The 18692-nt window shown below is 39.3% G+C and overlaps 1 protein-coding gene across 50 annotated transcripts in view; it reads right to left on the bottom strand.

Moving 5' to 3' along the window:
* Nucleotides 1-18692, bottom strand: part of LOC105466558 (sorbin and SH3 domain containing 2) — a 379599-nt gene that overhangs the window by 28371 nt on the left and 332536 nt on the right. For 39 of the 50 annotated variants that reach the window (XM_011715524.3, XM_071092729.1, XM_071092733.1 and 36 more), the window contains 7 exons: nt 16153-16202; nt 12441-12628; nt 8522-10099; nt 5672-5760; nt 4195-4241; nt 1665-1779; nt 1451-1579 (listed from right to left, as the gene is read on the bottom strand). In XM_011715524.3, coding sequence (XP_011713826.2) covers nt 1451-1579; nt 1665-1779; nt 4195-4241; nt 5672-5760; nt 8522-10099; nt 12441-12628; nt 16153-16202 — 2196 coding nt within the window. The remainder of the gene's footprint in view (nt 1-1450; nt 1580-1664; nt 1780-4194; nt 4242-5671; nt 5761-8521; nt 10100-12440; nt 12629-16152; nt 16203-18692) is intronic. The other 11 variants (XM_011715561.3, XM_071092738.1, XM_071092739.1 and 8 more) reach the window with 1 other exon arrangement.

The following is an 18692-nucleotide window of genomic DNA, read 5'->3' as shown; positions in this document are numbered from 1 at the left end:
CACATTGCACTCCAGCCTGGGTGACAGAGTGAGACTCCATCTCAAAAAAAGAAAAAAAAAGAAAGAAAGAAAGAAAGAAAAACGAAAAGTCAGTCTCCCCAAAATCTGAAAATTGCACTGATTTTCTAGTACACCAAGAACAGGCAGTTGCTAGGCTCCTGTGTGAGCTGTAAGAGGCACTGGTGAAGCCTTTCCGTAGGGCATGGAATAGGAGATAGAGTTCATGTAATGCTGGGTGGCGCAGCCCAGAGGGTAGGAAAGAAGGAATCGGCTGATGATGCAGAATTAGGACTGATAGGAGAGAATGAGACAAGGTTCTGCCAGGACCAGAACAAACCAGGACTGTGGTATTGCCCTTCATCGCACCTGGCTAAGGATTTCACTAGTAGGCGTGGGAAGTCCTAGAGCCATTCTAAATATTACTATCTTGCCTGTGTTGTGTGCAGAGGCAGTTACCTCAAACAAATATATGTCATGTTTAGAAAGCAATAAAAATAGTTGATTTATCATTCTCGGTTATGTAAAGTAGCAAGAAGAGTTTTTTTTGTTTTGTTTTGTTTTTTTGTTTTTTCTTTTTTTGAGACTGAATCTTGCTCTGTTGCCCAGGCTGGAGTACAGTGGCACTACCTCAGCTCACTGCAACCTCCGCCTCCTGGGTCCAAGCAATTCTCTGCCTCAGCCTCCCAAGTAGCTGGGACTACAGGTGTGCACCACCACACCCAGCTAATTTTTGTAGTTTTAGTAGGGATGGGGTTTCACCATGTTGGCCAGGCTGGTCTTGAACTCCTGACCTCATGATCCACTTGTCTTGGCCTCCCAAAGTGCTGGGATTACAGGAGTGAGCCACCACACCCGGCCTCGAGTCTTTTGATATTATTAAGAAGAGATGCTAGGATTGGATGGGCTGCTAGAGAAATTTGGGTCAATTATGAGACCCAAAGAAGGATGATCCAGGGAAGAGCACTGCACAGGCGGTTCTTAAAGCAGCTCCCCAAGAGGAAGGATTTTCTTCACCTAGGACCATTCCTAGATTCCAAGACAGAGGAAGATAAGGATTGGATTATCTTGTTTCTAAAAGATTGAAAAATAAGGCAGCAAAACAACAATATTTTGAAGTGTATCAAACTGCTTTTTCCTTTTGTGCTCCCGAATGTATACGTCCTTGATTTTTCAGCCCCTTGCCCAGTTTCCCGGACTGAGTCACAGAGGGAGAAGCCTGGTATCCCACAGGGAACTCCTCTGAAAGGACACAGGGACCAGCAGGGAACCGTGACTCTGGGCTGCCTTAGGGAGTCCTTTGTAGAAAATAGGGCTGACATTAAAATGTCTAAAGAAAAAGATAACCTATTTTCGTTTTGAAAATACACAGCCTTTTCAAACACACTGACGAAACAACAACAACAACAACAACAACAACAACAACAACAACAACAAAAAGCAGCTGGGCTACCTTTCTCAGTGACAGCTCCACGTTTGTGTCTGCGCTGAAGTTGTATTTGGCTATAGCTTCTCCGATTTCTCCGGGCTGGGCTGGCGGAGGTGGTCTCGCGGGCTGTGCTTTCTCGGGAGGTGTGAGTTTCTGTGAAGGAAATCGTCATCTATTCTCAAATCTGTGGTGACCCTGGAACCCACCACCATCCAAGAGAGAAAGGCAGAGGGCTTACCTCTACGTATGAGATCGGGAAGATGCCCACTCTGCCGTGGTGTTCTCCCTCATACCAATTTTGATCGATTTTCCTGAGGATGTAGACGGTATCTCCTTTCTTAAATGACAGCTCCCTGGAAGAAACACGTTGACATGGTCTTCTCGTGATGTACAGCGATAATTCTGAAGATCAGCACCCTCGCTAGATCGGCGTTTGTTTGGCAAATACACTTACAATATTAAAAAATCCGATTTGAGATTGAGTTGAGTCCGATTAGATAAGAATGATCCTTGCAAATTCTTAGAAGGCACTTAAAACATCATAACTTTAGAAATGATTTCAAAAAGAGTAACATTCCATTGGGTATAAATCATGGACAGATTAATATGAAGTTTAAAGGAGGGGACAGACTCTTGCTACTTTATCATTAGTTCAGAAAAGAGGCATTTTGAAGCTTGGAAAATGATGGAATAGTTCTGCACTGATTTTTTTTTTTTTTTGTCTTGAAGCTAGTTGGCTAGTTAGTTACCAGCCCCCCAGCCCCTTTTGATGTACTGAAGCTTACATGAAGGCAAACAAATCTCATGTAGCCTCAGAATAGAAGTGCCAACACCAGAACAAACTTTATTTGTGGATCTTTGAAGTTGGTTGACAGATATTTTAATAGACTATCTTGATAAGGAATTTATTTTGTGTAACAGAAAAGATCTTACGCTTTTAATTTTCAATGGGGCACAAAGAATGTGTTTTAAGGGCAAAGACATGCCAATGTTTGTCTTCTTTCTATCTTTTATTTATAAAAAATAAAAATATTTTTAAGACACTAACTGTATTTTTCCATTTTGGCTGTTTCTAAGAAAATTGTAGGTATATTTGATTTGGGCATTTATAATTTTAAGTTATAATGACATTATTCATTTTGAATAATTCACACCTAAATTTATCACCTTCACTACACTGATTTTTCCTGGCTTAATCACCAGGTGATTAGGTTGGTTCATTATGTTGCCTCCACAAGTATTCTTGGATGGAGGGCGATTAATTTGTATCTTCTCCTGAGAGCCTCGCTTTGCAATACATCTGCCTTCCCACTCTGGAATCTTCTGCATTGTTTTGTTCAGAATTTTCATTTCTTTAATCTTTTAAAAAAATTTTGGTTCAGAATTTTCAGTTGGATCATTTATCAGTAGATGCCATATGATGGAGAGAGATTGATGCCTGATGGAGAACACTTCTCACTGATTAAAATAATTGATGGAAAAAATGGTGGCATATTAAAGGAATGATCACACATTTAGAAGTGCTAAAATCTTCACAACTGAAAATGTGTTAAATTTTCAGTAACCCTAAAAACAAAAAAGATTCACAGAGCTCTACATTCAAATACAGCGCTTCCTTCTTTTGTGCAAATGCCTAATATAAAAAACAGAAAGCAAAGCAAGATATTTAATGTTCACAACACAATAGTTTTATTTGTATCAGGTATGTTTTGTTTCCAGAAATGAGACTAGCTTTTTAAAATGTATATGTACCTATGAATTAGAGGCAACCAAGTTTTTAAAGCTATGAAAAGGATTCTTTTGTATTTGTACGGGGTTGCATTTAAAATTTTGAAGTCCTTAAGACACAGGAAAGTCTCACTCTTAAGTTTTCAAAACTGTGTCCCTCTCATCTCAGACCTAGAATTTTAAAGTCCTATTTGCTTTTTTCCCCCTCACTTTTATTTTTATTTATTTATTTTTGAGACCGAGTCTTGCTCTGTCACCCAGGCTGGAGCACAGTGGTTTGATCTCGGCTCACTGTAAGCTCTGCCTCCTGGGCTCAAGCGATTCTCCCGCTTCAGCCTCCCAAACTATGCTTGGAATGTTTTGATAAATACATGTTATCAAATTCCTCCAGCTAGTGTTAATTACTCCCCAATACTTTATTTATTTACTTATTTATTCTTTTTTTGAGACAGGGTCCTGCTCTGTTGCCTAGGCTAGAGTGCAGTGGCGCAACCTCAGCTTACCGCAAAGTCTACCTCCTTTCGTCTCAGCCTCCGGAGTAGCTGGGACTATACAGGTGCACGCCCCAATGCCTGGCTAATTTTTGTATTTTTTGTAGAGACGTGGTTTTGACATGTTGCCAGGCTGTTTTGAACTCCTGGGCTCAAGTTATCTGCCTGCCTTGGCCTCCCAAAGTGCTGGGATTACAGGCATGAGCTACTGTGCCTGGTCCCCAATACTTTATTAATTCATTATTGATACAAAAATTCTAAAAACAAATATTCATAATTTCTTTTTGTTTTTCCTATCCTTAGAACTCATTGTGTTCCACCTAACATATTTAATGTAATTTAAAACTCAGTATTTCTCAACTAAACTTAAAATAAAAATAAAATGACCCTATCCCAAGTAATTCTGAAGGAACCATTTAATTAGAGTAGATTGCTACATTGGGAATTAGACCTCATTTGTAACACATCCCGTTGCAATGCTTATCTCTTAAAGCATTACTAACATTTAAAACGACCTTAAATCATATGACGAATATTTATCTTACTTACTTAGATGTCTGAGCCTTAAAATCATAAACAGCTTTTGCAGGCAATTTCTGAAAAGGAAGATAGACAATTAGCACTAATTTAAAATTTGAATTTTCTGCAAGAAAGTAGTTTCATGTGCCTTAAAGGAAAAGGAAACCTCAGGGAATGATCAAACGTATGTAATGTCAATCCTGTATTTAATTTATAAATAAGTCCATTTATTCTTCATTTGTATATTTAAGCTATAACAGGAATATAATAGAAGGCTTATTCACCATCATATTTTATCTTAGGAAGTAAGGGAGATTAATGTTATAATGAGAGAATAAAATGCCTGCTGAGGATTGCATCCTAGGCATCATTTTGGCTGTTACAAAGGCTTTTCCCAGGATAAATGTGGAGGGTCAATGGCTCTATGTTCTATGGAGATTGACACAGCTTTTTCTGAATCATAATAAAAGGACCAGATGTCATAAAAGAAGTCATCATTCCCTTTATTAGACACTTATTAACATATTAGCAAAAATATGAGCTCAATTTTCACTAGGAGGCTAGTTACCGGGCAAAAGTACAGGTGTGATCATCTTGCATTCCCTAGAGGGTTCAGGAACCTTCAACACTCTGTCCACCAGCCACTTGTCTTTTAGTGGTGACGTGATGTAACACGTACCCATTCTCAAACTTTGGGGCCCACAAATCTCCCTGAGGCACCCCGTACCCTATAGCTAGCTAGGGCAGCTCTTCCTTCCCCACCAACCAACAATCCCTTCACTCCATTCCTTTTCCCCATGACTCTGGTGAACTTTAGGAATCCTGGACCATTTCTAACTTCTTTGGGGATCCCACAGGCTCTAGACTACATCAGATGCCTGTAAGATCCTCTGGAGCAGATGCCAGTCCTAGTCCAGCTTTTCGTTTCCATCCAGCCCTCACGGCTCCAAGGCAGTTTGAACAAGAGCTCTAGCCCCGGCTCAGGGCCCTGGACAGAGTTCAGTTGGTGGGTAGCTCCCAGGGGCAGTGTCCCGAGAACTGGGCTGGTTAAAAGCTTTTTTTAGGGATCCTCTCCAATAAAAGTAAGCCAGCAAAAATTATTTATGTAGGCTCTGTATTGACTTACAACACAGTTGACATCAGGCTTTCTCCTAGACCAGCGGGCCAAGAAATTATACAGAGGAAACCCATTCCCGCCACAAGGTGCCCTAACTCAGGACACTTTGAGGTCACAACGGTTAAGTTCATGGGCATCAGATCAAGACTTGGAGAGGCCTCATGGCCAAAACCGGACCACCACTAGGGAAGACCCAGAGCTAGGGTCAGGGCGCGGACTACTTCGAGGGTCAGAGTTGCTATGCTCGGACTCCAAGGAAAATTGTTTCTAGTTTCTCAGTATTTTCATGTTTTCTGTCGAGTTCTTTACTGGTTTGGGATAATTTTTGGCTGACAAGTGCCCTATCAAGTGGGTTGCTGTAAAAGACTCCAATGCTATTAAATTAACTACCTCTTTTTCTGGAGTTCCTCTTCTTTCCCTTGGTGTACTTCTCCCTGTGTCAGTCAAAGTGGATGAGTAACTTCTAGGGGACTCACGGCCTATTGGAAAGAACAGGGCCAGTCGCAGTGAGTACCCACTTAATTAGAAGCCAACTCGTTCCGTTTTCCCTGGTGGCAACTATTTTTTCCCCAAATTTGGAGAGACACCATTGTCGAACACATGGGTATAAAACTCATAGGTCATTACAAAATTGTGAAATAAGACACAAAACAAGAGCATTTCAAAAGGAAAAATATCTGAGGTTGCAGAAGTATTATAATTGTCTATATAAATATAATAGCTACATTGCTGATTAATTATATTGCCACGCTCACTACAGACAATTTATAATTAGAGGGATTTTTCATATAAAAATTTTTCAAAACTTTCTGTTTCTATGCCTTTGCCTCTAATTTATAATTACTATTATAAGACTTATAGAGGATGGAGAATTTGAAAACAGCAACAAATTGTAGAGAAAGAAACATTTTGTGGAATAATTTAAGACAGTAGTAATGAAAAAAAAAGAGATAAAACCAAAGAAAACATGAGGATGACAAGAGTGTGGATGAACATTCTCCTTTCACCTTACTCTCCCCTCTTCTCTCTTACTCTGTTTTTAAATACTTATTGAATCTTAAGATGCCATACTGTTTATCTACGGCCTTCTTTTGTGCCCAGATGATAAACACCTTATCAGAAAGCAAAGAAACAGAGAGATTGTTTCTTCTTACTGCAAGCAAAAAAGGGATAAACAGAAAGCATCATGTCAGTTGCCAAATTGCTTATGAAATATTGAATTCATTTTGTTTATCTTAAAGCAAAGCAGAAATAATCACATTACAAAATTATGATTGCATGTAGTTCTTAGTAGTATCTTACACCTTTTGCATTTACGTGACTTACATATGGAGATGTAAGTAGACATTAAAACTATTCCAGCAGTCTATGTCATAGAATTTTATCAGTATAACTGGGTCAATATTTGTCAATTCTTTCTTTTATCCCTTTAATAAATCTAGTTATCCAGACTGACAAGCAGCATTAAAAATAAAATTTATTGTATCCATCTATGAAGGAATTTAAAGTGCTGATTCATAATAAGAAAACATTGTTTTAGGGTTTTGACTACTTTGATGATATAAATTCTAAGTTAATATACTTTTATGATCAGAGGGCCTGATAATGATCACAAATTTTAAATTCCTTTTTCTACCCCATGGAATATAAGCTATTTTTCACTTGGGTGAAACACAATTGGAAAGTAAATATTTTATTAAAAAACAAAATACTTTTAAATGCATTTCAAAGCCCTTTCAAGTCATGTTTCAAAAATGTGCTCTTATCTGCACATAAAATTGAGAGGTGATTATATTAGGATATTAAAAACCTGGAGAAGGTAGCTAATTTATTAAAAAATTGGATCCTGACACATTTCAATTAGTGAAAATTTTCGATTGTAGAAATTGATTTTTAAAACTCTAATTGATGATTTTGAAGCATGTTGCTTCAGTCTAAGGGTAAGCAAAGATAAATATAAGTATATAGTACAGCATCAGTGAAAGCAAAGAAGATAAATACTAAGTAGATTTGTGCAAGTTGATTAACGATCGAGCCATATTTGACACTAATACGAACTGTGAATTGTGTCTTTCTTTGTCTGAGATTATATTTTATACTATAAATTCTGAATTATTAGGAGTTTGAATCCCTTTTCTGTTACCTACTCTCTGTGTGACCTCAGACAAATTTCTTATCCTCTCCAGGCCCAACTTCGAGAATTGAAAATGGCTCTTAAAACAACACCCGTTTCCTAGGCCTAGGCCAGTTTTGATTAGATAATATATATAAAGCACTCTGTAGTGTCTGGTGCATAGAAGTTTCTCTGTTGACCAACTTTCAGCCCAGAATGTTCATTCCAGCCTCTTAAAATTTACGTAGTGAACAGATGCGCTCTAAGAATTAACAAAAAGAATTGGTCACAAATATTAAAACACTCTGGGCTATAAGTTATATAAATCTCAAAAATAGTCCTCTGCCTTTCAACTGCTGTTTATTCTTGTGTTGCCACTTCAAAGTTATCTATGAAAACAGAGTTTAGAATCACTTTTAGCCTGAATAACGTAATTCAAATTTCAATACAGGACTGTTTTAGCAGAAAGAGAAAGTGAATGAATTAAGTAATGGAAAAGAGAAAATGAATACACTAAATGGTGGAAATGGGACTTTTATATATACAGCTTAAAGATACATTCACAAAAATTTTATCACAATTGTGTCCTTGAAATAGAGAAAGCTATCAAGCAAGTCCTAATTTCTTTGTGTCCATCAATTACTGATCACATCTTTCAGTTTTGCTTCTTGAATGTTTTGATATAGTATCTTCTATATAGAATGTGAGCAAATTATTTATGAACAGAATGAATATAAAGTTTTAAAGTTAATATACACATTTTTAAAAGGCTATTTGTGGAACTATAGGTTTTGATTCATGTCACAACGTAATTTATCGTCTCAGTGTGAGTAATGGTTGCTTCAACCCTAATCCTGAGCTACACAATGGCCTTCCCTCTCGTTTTTAAAACAGTAAATTTTTGTGAATTGATGATCACTTTAAGCCACACATCAAGTCCAAATATCACATGGGCAAATGAGCAATATTCAGTAACACATATTTGCACAACAAGTTTTTGCTTCACAACACATAACGACGCCAAATGGTCTCCCAGCTCGGGAGTGATGAGATGTTGGAATGGACAATGAAAGAGCTGGAGGGTGGGTCTCTGAACCACAAGGAAAAAGAAAGAAAAGCTCATCCACCTTGGAGTGCACCGCCACGGTCTTGGTGGTGGTAGTTGTTGGCTGTGTCCACGTCTTGGAAAGAGGCACTGTGAGGCATTCTCCCGCAATCATTCTGGTAGGGTGGACAATGAATAGCACCATCTTGAGGCAGTGGGTGGAGAGGCTGGTGCAGGGGGCTCCTCCTCAGTGCCCTCAGGGACGAGTTCCTCTCGGGAACATCTGGCAGCAGCTCACTGATGAGACGGTGCAAGATGCTGTTGTCTGGCAAGCTCCCCCTTTTCTTTTCAGCTTTAATTTGGTCACAGATGTCTTTAAGGGCAGAGTCCAGAGCCTCAAACACAGATGCTTTACAGGTTGCCTTTTCAGTCTGTTTCTTGGGGGCTGAATTTCTTTTCCTGCGGAAAGGCACAGGGCTGACTAGAAAAGCCAGTTTAGAAAGGCCAGGGTCCATTTCTTGCCTTCTGGGCTCCTCGGGGTTTTCGTGTCTGGCTCTTTCGTGTTTCAACATCGTGGTAAATCGAGTGTAGGAGGCCGGGCATCTGCCTTTGCAGGAGCTGATGAGGTGGCGGTGGTGGTGGTGGTGATGATGGTGGTGGTGGTGGCTGGATCCATAAAAGCTCTCAGAGGATGTGAAGGAAAAGTGATCAAAGTCACTTTCACTGCAGAAGGATGACCCCTCTACGTGAATGTAGTCACTGTGGTCAGACACAACCCCATCCTGGTCACTGTCGGAAAACTCCACGTGAGCTCTGGGCTGCTCATCGCTGGTGACTTCAATGTGAATGGGCACCAGGGCGTTAGACGTGCAGCCTCGTTGGCCCTGAGAGGGGTGTCCACTTTGATTTTCTTCCTCCAGCAAATACTCAATGGAGAATCGCCTCTTGGGACATAGGCCATTTTGTGGTGGTTCTAGGGTGACGGGAGATAGCATGTCATCCCCTAAATTGGGCATGGATTTGGACTTCTGAATCAGCTTTTCGAATTCGGAAATGCGCGTGGGCACCATGTCCCGGGGCACCTCCTCCGTGGAGGACTGGCTCCAGGCCTGCAGCAGGCCCTTGTGCTGCTGCTCGCTCTCGTACTGCAGTATCCTGGATTTCACGGAGCAGATCACCTCGGAATTCATCAGGTCCTTGCGGTTAATGCGGTGCATCTTCTTGTACATCTTTAGGAACCCCGGGGCGTTGTGGGCTGACCGGTGTCTGATCCTCGACCTGCCAGCGCTGCGAACCTCCTGGATGTAGGGCGACCCCCAGGCTCTGCGGCAGCTGTCTTTGGAGTCCTCGTCACACAACAGGGAGCCCATACTTTCTGACTTGATTTTCGGGTCCGGGAAGCTATCGCAGTCATCATTTAGGAGATCGTCACAGCTCCGGGATTTCATTTTGGGAGAAACGGTTTCTTCTGTGCTGCTCCAGATTTCTGCGTTTTGCCGGGCCATTTGCCAGCCGTTCTTGAAACTGATGGCCCTTGGGGAGTCCCGAGGGACGTCTAAGTGCTGTCTATAAGTGCTACAGTAATCTAACTCACTGGAGGGGTTGCCGTTGAGCCCTGAGCAACTGCAAAGGGATGGACACATTTTGCTATCATCCCCACCTTTTAATCCAGAGCAGCGTGGTAGAAGAGAGACATTTGGAGAAGTTAAAAGGTTCACAAAGAGAGGAGAGCATGTCAGTAAGCATCAGACAGCACAGCAAGGGGAAAGCAGTTAGTGTGTTTTAGTCTAGAGGCTGATTGTTAACGCATGGAGCATCAGCTCTAGAGAAAAAGGTCTAATTCTAAAGCGAGCTAATACTTTTTCAATGAATGTAGCTTTGCAGAGAGAGTTGGCAAAACTATGCCTAAGAAGTAACTGATGGAAGCAAATACGCCTACTTCTATTGCATAATTCATACACCTTTCTGACAATACTGTTTGCCAAAACACAATAGTGCCTCTTCAGCTGATAGCATGATCTGGTAGTAAAGGTTTAACAGTTAGTGCCAAAAGTGTTATACACTTAATCAATTTCATAGAGCCGGAATTTGAGTCTCATTTGATTCGTAATGATACATAGGTAGAGAGGGGTTTACACATTTACATCTAATTAATACTCTCATGACTATATAAAATAATTTTTTATGGGTTTTGGATTTTAAAAGCTATAAGGCAAAGTATTCTCCAAAATTGCAAAATCAAAATGCTGTGAACTATTGCTGCTAACGTTTTTCCAAGAAAAAAATAGCTAAAGCTCTTTAAACTAACTAATTTACCTCTTAAATTGCTCTACCTTTAACCTCTTATTAGGTACATAGTTCTCATAGGAAAACTGAATATAATGCAAAGCTTTCATCAGAGGCGCATATATCATGCTTTTTTTCTGGGAAGAGTTTTAAAAAAAATATTTGCAATTTGATAATAGAGATGTACACTTGGATTCAATTTTGAATAGCTATGGAAATGTTCTTTTGTTTTGCTGAGTTAACTAATAAATGAGAAGCCTAATTATATCTAACAGGACATTTTCTTCTTAGAAATAAAATCTAATGGAGGAAAATGTCTCTATTCAATACGCATACCTTACAATGTTCTCTAAATTCTTTAAAAGTAGGTGAGCACATTAGGTAGATATGTACTGCCTGGGAAAGGAAGTTGATTTAACACTCCCTGTGATAAAACAAATATCTACATTTATCAGAATCCTTTTGACTTTTGGGTAGTATACAATAATAATGAGTCAATGGCATTGCATGACTTACTTGTTACCTTAAGATATTCATTGGAATAAGTGAGTTGGATCTGAGAAGGCATCTCTGCTCCTCAGAGGAAAGGAGGATGGATGGAGCTTGTATGCCCTGAACCATCAGCTGATATCACAGCTTTACGAGGCCTTAAAAGGGCTAGGCCTCCACCTACTCAGAGTCCAATCATCACAACCAGAATATCTTTTGCACACAAATCAGCTATCACTTTTAACTATCATGTGGCAATGGTTTTAGTGAGTATAGTTGATAGGTGTAGCTGAATCGGTCTAGTTTTATAGAAACTTATGTTAGAGCTCAATTTCTTCACACATTTCAAAATCTCTTTCTCTTCTGTTTCGATCCTGAGATATTAGAAGAGATTGTGTGGTCCCATATTTGGTAGAGCCCTAGCTCCCTGTGGGTGCTGGTTCAATCCTTACTCTCCATCTCAGAAATATTCCTGTCCTCAAGGAAGACCACTAAATGGTCTTCCAGAAACCAGAGGGAGTGACTTACTCCTTTCAACAGTGAGCTCCCTACACCTGCAGTGAGGAGACAGGCCGCCCAGAAAAAAAGGCTTGGTGATTCCTGAATGACGTAATTATGGTCCGGGACCCATCAGTCCTGACTGTGAACTGCTGTGAATGGACCACTATGTGACCTGGCAGGATGTGGATGCTCCACTGTTCATATGAAGGTGGCCCAAAATATACAGCAAGTGGCTAAAGAAATTAATAGCTCGGATTTTGTTTTTAAATCTAGAATTGAATAACTTTTTAAAACCTCCAAACCAATGTATATTTTAGGTAACAATTTCCTCTGTTGCTGCTTGTAATTTCTATCCTATAAATTTGACTGATTTGCTAGTTGCAGAAACATTAGAAAATTTTGACTATACCTCAATGTTTACAAATGACATCTTTTAGTAGCCTGATGATACATATTTGATACTTTGAATTTGTTTAGAAAGGGATCTATTTGGGGGGAAAAAAGCGTTAGCAGATGCTAGTCAGAGTTCTTGAAGCAACCTAAGTGGCTCGCCAGCTTGAGTCAGTCTGGGTGGGAAGAAAGCTATTGTTCTAAAACTGTATTTTATTCCAGACACTGTAGGTGGGAGCCGGCTCGTGCCACTATCACTGGGCCAGCTTTCACACAGTGCTCTAGGCTAAAATGTAAACTAGTAAATTGTTGTGTTTTCATTTACTATTGCTCACCTTTTGCTCTCGATGGGGAAGAAGGAGAAGAGCTAGTGAAAGACTTTGTAAGGGTGGTGCTTGATCCTGGGAGGTCCGCTCGGCCTGGGCTAGTCCTGCTCACACTTTGATCTCCCAAGCCCCGTGGTGGACCCACTGCAGGCTCGCTCTTCCTCCGCTTCCTGAAGTCACTGGCCATGCTTGCAGAACTGAAAGAAGGAATCAGATCTGTTTGACTGGCACTGGAGGAGGTTAAGGTGTGCACCAGAAAAACCAGTGGAACGTGCTAGTGACTCCTAAACTTCTATCCCCAAAACTGCATGGCTAGGAACCCATCCCTCGATGTTCAACATGATTTCTCTAGAAGGATCCTTTTAAAAATGAAAAGACTTTATTATTTATTTATTTTGAGATGACTTCTGGCTCCGTCACCCAGGCTGGAAGTGCAGTGGTGCAATCACAGCTCATTGCAACCCCAAACTCCTGGGCTCAAGGGATACTCCTGCCTCAACCTCCTGAGTAGCTGGGACCACAGGCGTGCGCCACCACATCTGGCTAATTATTTAAATTTTTATTTACATAGAGACAGAGTCTCACTATGTTGCCCAGGCTGGGTTGAGACAGAGTCTCAAACCCCTGAGCTCAAGTGATCCTCCATCCTCAGTCCCCTGAAGTGTTGGGATTACAGGCATGAACCACTGTGCCCGGCCGACTTAATTTTTTTAGAGCAGTTTTAGGCTTGCAGAAATGATGATTGGAAAGTGTAGAAAGTTTCTTTGTAGTCCCTTTCCTCTTGCACAGTTTTCCTTATCATTTACATATTCTTTTAGTGGGGTACATTGTTACAATTGATGGATCTACCTTGATGCATCTTCACCCCAAGTCCATAGCTTACATTTGAGTTCATGTTTTATCTTAAACATTTTATGGGTTTTGAGAAATGTATAATGATGTGTGTCTATCACTAATGTGTCAATCATATAAAATAGTTTTACTGCCATAAAAAGTTTCTGTTCTCCAGCTTTTCATCCCTCCCTTCCTCCCGCTCATCCTGGCACCCATTGATCTTTCCACGGCCTCCACAGTTTTGCCTTTTCACCATGCCCAGTTGATATCATGCAGGATGTGGCCTCTCGGATTGGCTTCCTTCACTCAGTAATATACTTTTAAGGTTTCTCCATGTGCTTTTTGTCACTTGATAGCTCATTTCTTTGCATTGCTGAGCCACATTCTATTCCACAGATGTGCTAGAGTTTATTTATCCATTCACCTATTGAAGAACATCTTGGTTGCTTCCAAGTTCTAGCAATTATAAATAATGCTCCTGAGAAAGCCACCTGCTGGTTTCTGTGTGAACGTAAGTTTTTAAACATCTTTGAGGTCAAAATTCTCCTATAGTGAAATATGTTGTGATTGAGAATTCAGTGCTGTAATTTGTATCTTATATCTTTTCTCTATAAAGCAGAGTTCCAATAACATGAATATACCCAGAGTAGCATACCAAATACAGGAAAGAACTGAAAAAAAAAAAAAAAAAAGGCATCAAGAGAGGCAAATTTCTCTCACCTCAAGGGTTGCCTGCAGCTTGTCCTATCATCTTAGCTCTAGAAGACGTTGTATTGGAATTCCAACATTTTCTATTTAAATAATGAATGAAGGCTGAGCATTATGGTTCATGTCTGTAATCAAGTACTTTGGGAGGTCAAGGCTGGAGGATGGCTCAAGGTCAGGAGTTTGAGACCAGCCTGGACAACTAGTGAGACCCTGTCTCTACAGAAAAGAAAAGTTAGCCAGTTGTGCCATGTGCCTGTAGTTCCAGCTATTCAGGAGGCTAAGATGGGAGGATAGCTTGACCCCAGGAGTTTGAGGCTGCAGTGAGCCATGATTGCACCACTGCACTCCAGCTTGGGCAACAGAGCAAGACCCTGTCTCATCCGTCAATCAATCAACGAGTATCAGTTACCTGGTCAGCAAATTAACTATTAAAGATTCCTTCCTCTCATTTGCATAAAATACTGTCAATAGTCTAGACTAGCAGGGAGTTTGTGTCACGGTTTTGAGTTTGAGTACAGTACATTTAAGACAAACGTTAATGAATGAAGCCACACATGGCACAGCATACTGTGCATGAAATCCCTGGATTCTTAGACAAGAATTGTGTAGACAACAGTGGTCACAGCAACAGCAGCAATCCCAGCTCCCAGGGAGCCCAGCAGAATGCTATGTGCTTTATTTACGTTTTTGTCTTATTTAGCCCACACAGCAAACCTATGAGATATGTGCTGTTATCTCAGTGTTACAAATGGTAAAGCCAATACATGTGCCTGGGATGTACGGAAGCCGAGAGGCAGACCTCAGAACTGGTTCCTCCTCTTCTGAAGAGGATGCTGCATCTCCTAGACCTGTTTTTGCTGTGATTGTCCTGTCATGTGAGGGTCTGTGTGTCTTTATGGCAATCTTTAGATTAGATTAAAACTCTAAAATTCAAATGTTTTAGGTGCATAGATAGAGGCACAAGATAAAAAGGAGGGTTCGAGAGTTCCTTTCTCAGGGATGTTATTGTAGTTGGTTGGCACTCAGAAACCCAATTTACGATTGACCCAATTCACAAAGAAATCTACATAGAAGGGTAAATTAATGCTACTACATAAATATTTGTTATTGATGTTACAATAGGGCTGGGAGTTTGTATTATTCAATATTACCATTGAACTATGTCTGAGTATGTCTGAATTTTGTGATTTTTTTTTTTTTTTTTTTTTTTTGAGACTGAGTCTTTCTGTGTCCCGAGGCTGGAGTGCAGTGGTGAGATCTCAACTCACTGAAACCTCTGCCTCCCCAGCTCAAGCGATTCTTCTGCCTCAGCCTCCCGAGTAGCTGGGACTATAGGCGCCCGCCACCATGTCCAGCTAATTTTTGTAGTTTTAGTACTGATGGAGTTTCACCCTGTTGGCCAAGATGGTCTCGATTTCTTGACCTCGTGATCTGCCCACCTCGGCCTCCCAAGTGCTGGGATTACAGGCATGAGCCATCGTGCCTGGCCATGAATTTTGTAATATTTTAAAGAAAGTGTGATATTTAAAGCTAAGAGAACTTACCTCAGGCAAACTCTGAGGGAAGTTAGGCCTAGTGGTGACAACTTATCTTGCCTCAATTTCTTTTTTTTTCTCTCTCCTTGCCAACTGTGTAAACTCGGTAAGTTACTGAACCTAGGTGTCACCTTCCTCAGAGATAAAGTGGGGACACTAGTATTTAACCATAGTGTTGTCTTAGGATTGAATATGTTTTGTTCTTATGCCTCATTTATTGGTAGTATTAATAAAAGCATTTCTGATTTGTGTGGTCAGAGTATAATCAACAAATATGCGTAAAACAATTTTTAATCTATAATTTTTTTCAAACATATTATTATAAGGGCCACTTAACAACATTGAAAATTAGTTACTTACAATTCCCATCTAAAGAAAAGAAAACTGGGTATAGGGGAGTAAGGGAAGAGAAGGATATCTCGGTCTATAAAGGAATTTATAATTAGTGCATTAATTTTTTGGAAATTCTTGAAATGATCATATAAAATGATGCTGAAACAAAATAAAACAACTTCATGAGGCATGGTACTTCAAATAAAAATGAGTGATACATAATACTCATTACTACTTCACTGAATAATTTTATTGTTGAAAAAGAAACCACTGGTATAGAATATTCTGCTACAACATAATGAGATTCTTACCTCATGGGTCTTTCCAGGCTTCTGTCTATAGACGACTGATACAAGGAGGCCTGTTAAGATAGAATAACAGTCCCATGAAAAATTTTACCGTGGCAGAATTTTGTTCACTTTTCAACATTAAATTAGGTATCCTAAAAAGAATATTATAAAAATTGAGGTTGAAAGTACCATTCATTATGACTGTAAAAATGTCTTCCCAAAGGGACATCATGCAACCTGATTTCTACTTTGGACCTATCTGCTTTCTTTTCTGATATAATGCACTGCAGTTCTCTGTGTAGCTCAAATTATCCGCAACCCAAGCATTGCATGGGGAAATTAATAATATTTTCTCAGGAACACTGAAATAAGAGCTAAAGTTATTCTACAACCTCAACTTCAGAATCTTACCTGTTGACTGTAAATAGAAATTTCCTATAGAAAGGAATGGTTTGATGTTTAAAAAAATTTGCAGCCATCATTCAATCCTTATTTTAAAGTCTTTGTTATTGTTGTTATGAAGTATTGTCTTCAAAATGTAACACATAAACAGAACTTAAGACAGCATTCATCTGTCAACATAGACACGACATTTAAATAAAACCCACGGAGTTTGACTTGAAGAAACTAAAGTACCTGGTACTTCAATCAGGTAAACAGTCACACTTTTACAATTCAGCGAGTTCAGGGTTAGTTTAAAATAAATGAGCTAAAGAATCAAAATATGACTTTTTAAAAGTGCACTTTAAAATTTTTCCTTCATTCTGAATAATACACTGAAATAGATAGTAAGCAAAACTGATAATATTAATTTTTTATTTTCCGTGGCATCTACTGGGATAATTGCTAAAATATCTAAAAGGCAAGAGAGGACACTGAGCTATCAAGTGTTTGAGGTGACACTGTGGTATGATGTCCAGAAAGTATAGGGAGATGGCTGGGCGTGGTGGCTCATGCCTGTAATCCCAGCACTTTGGGAGGCCAACACGGGTGGATCTGTGGTCAGGAGTTCAAGACCAGCCTGACCAACATGGTGAAACCCTGTCTCTACTAAATACAAAAAGTGAGCCAGCTGTGGTGACACATTCCTGTAATCCCAGCTACTCAGGAGGCAGCGGCAAGAGAATTGCTTGAATCCGGGAGGCGGAGGTTACGGTGAGTCGAGATCGCGCCACTGCACTCCAGCCTGGGCAATGAGAGTGAAACCCCGTCTCAAAGAAAACAAAAACAAAAGCAAAAAACAAAACAAAACAAAAGTATAAAGAAAGTATAGGGAGATGTATGCCAAGTATAGATAGTTTTGGCTTTGGTCATGTTTGATGATCAATTCATCACAGATAAAATTTGGTTTGCTGAAGAACTGGAATTCTAGTTTAAAAACATTTGTCTATGAAAGCTTAAAAATGTCAGCCAGAAAGGCAAGATTTGACAAATGTTGTCTTAAGTTGCTATCATCTAGAAACATTTTATCAAGTACTAAAAATCTACTTAGTGGAAATCAAATCTCACTTTACAAACTATTTCTATAACTCAGTTTTCTATTAATTGGTAAATTAGCACCAATTAATCAATTAAAACATTAGTGTATAGTTTTGCAATTCTGTATGAATATCAGTCTTACAAGGTCCCTTTTGCATAACTTATGCTTCTATTAACTAATATTTTAATTTAATTCTATCTTACTAAATGAAAATGGAATCTTGCCTAGAAACAAAAGCATCTCTGCATGAGAATATTCCCATCCTCCTTTCAGACAGAAGAAGTGGATTCTAATATTTTTAGTTCCTAGAAAATATTTAGATTCCTAGGTTCTCAACAAATATAAAATTAGGAGAAAAGTTTGGTTTGCCAGTCTGATATGTTTACATGGTTATTTTAATTTGCTGAGCTCTGAATCAGACACTGGGAAGGTAGAAAAATAGATACTAAATATGAAAGAAAGCAAACAAGTAAAAAAATAAAATCAGATAGTTGTATTACCATTAGGAAATATTAGTTCTACTTGTTTGTACAAGAGCAACACCAACTAGCCTGAGAGCATTGGCGTCTGTGCAGAGCATGGTTTTCAAGGGACACACTTACACACAGCTAATGAGCAAAAAGTGTCAAGTTCAGAACACTCTGAGAACACCCTGACCCTGATCAGAAAACTTGAACTGTCAACTTATAATGAGCCTAAACAACATTGTAATGTGAAATAAAACGTAGTATAAGAACTCATTGTGTTTCAGAGTTAGGCTAAGAAACTACCATTTCTCCTTGTACTAGTTTTTACATTCAAAATAAACTAAAACCAGTTTTGTGGTTTCATGTACACTCAGAGAAAGTTCAGTATTAAATTATAAGACAACGGTAAAAAATCTAGATTGATGACTGAGAGAAAAACTTGTACAATAATTGTAAGAAGGGTACTCATCCCAAAACGAAAATTGTCTCCAGAAAAGAGGTTACAAATTTTACCAATTATGATCTACTGAGTATTTACATATTACCATTATTTTAACACACTTAGAAGGTCAATTTAGAGAAGTACAGATACTGAATCACTCTTTCTGTTAAGT

Source organism: Macaca nemestrina, chromosome 3, assembly GCF_043159975.1.
Source record: "Macaca nemestrina isolate mMacNem1 chromosome 3, mMacNem.hap1, whole genome shotgun sequence".
NCBI classification, from domain to species: Eukaryota; Metazoa; Chordata; class Mammalia; order Primates; family Cercopithecidae; genus Macaca; species Macaca nemestrina.
The sequence above is the reverse complement of the archived record's forward strand: the minus strand, read 5'-3'. Positions and strand labels throughout refer to the sequence as shown.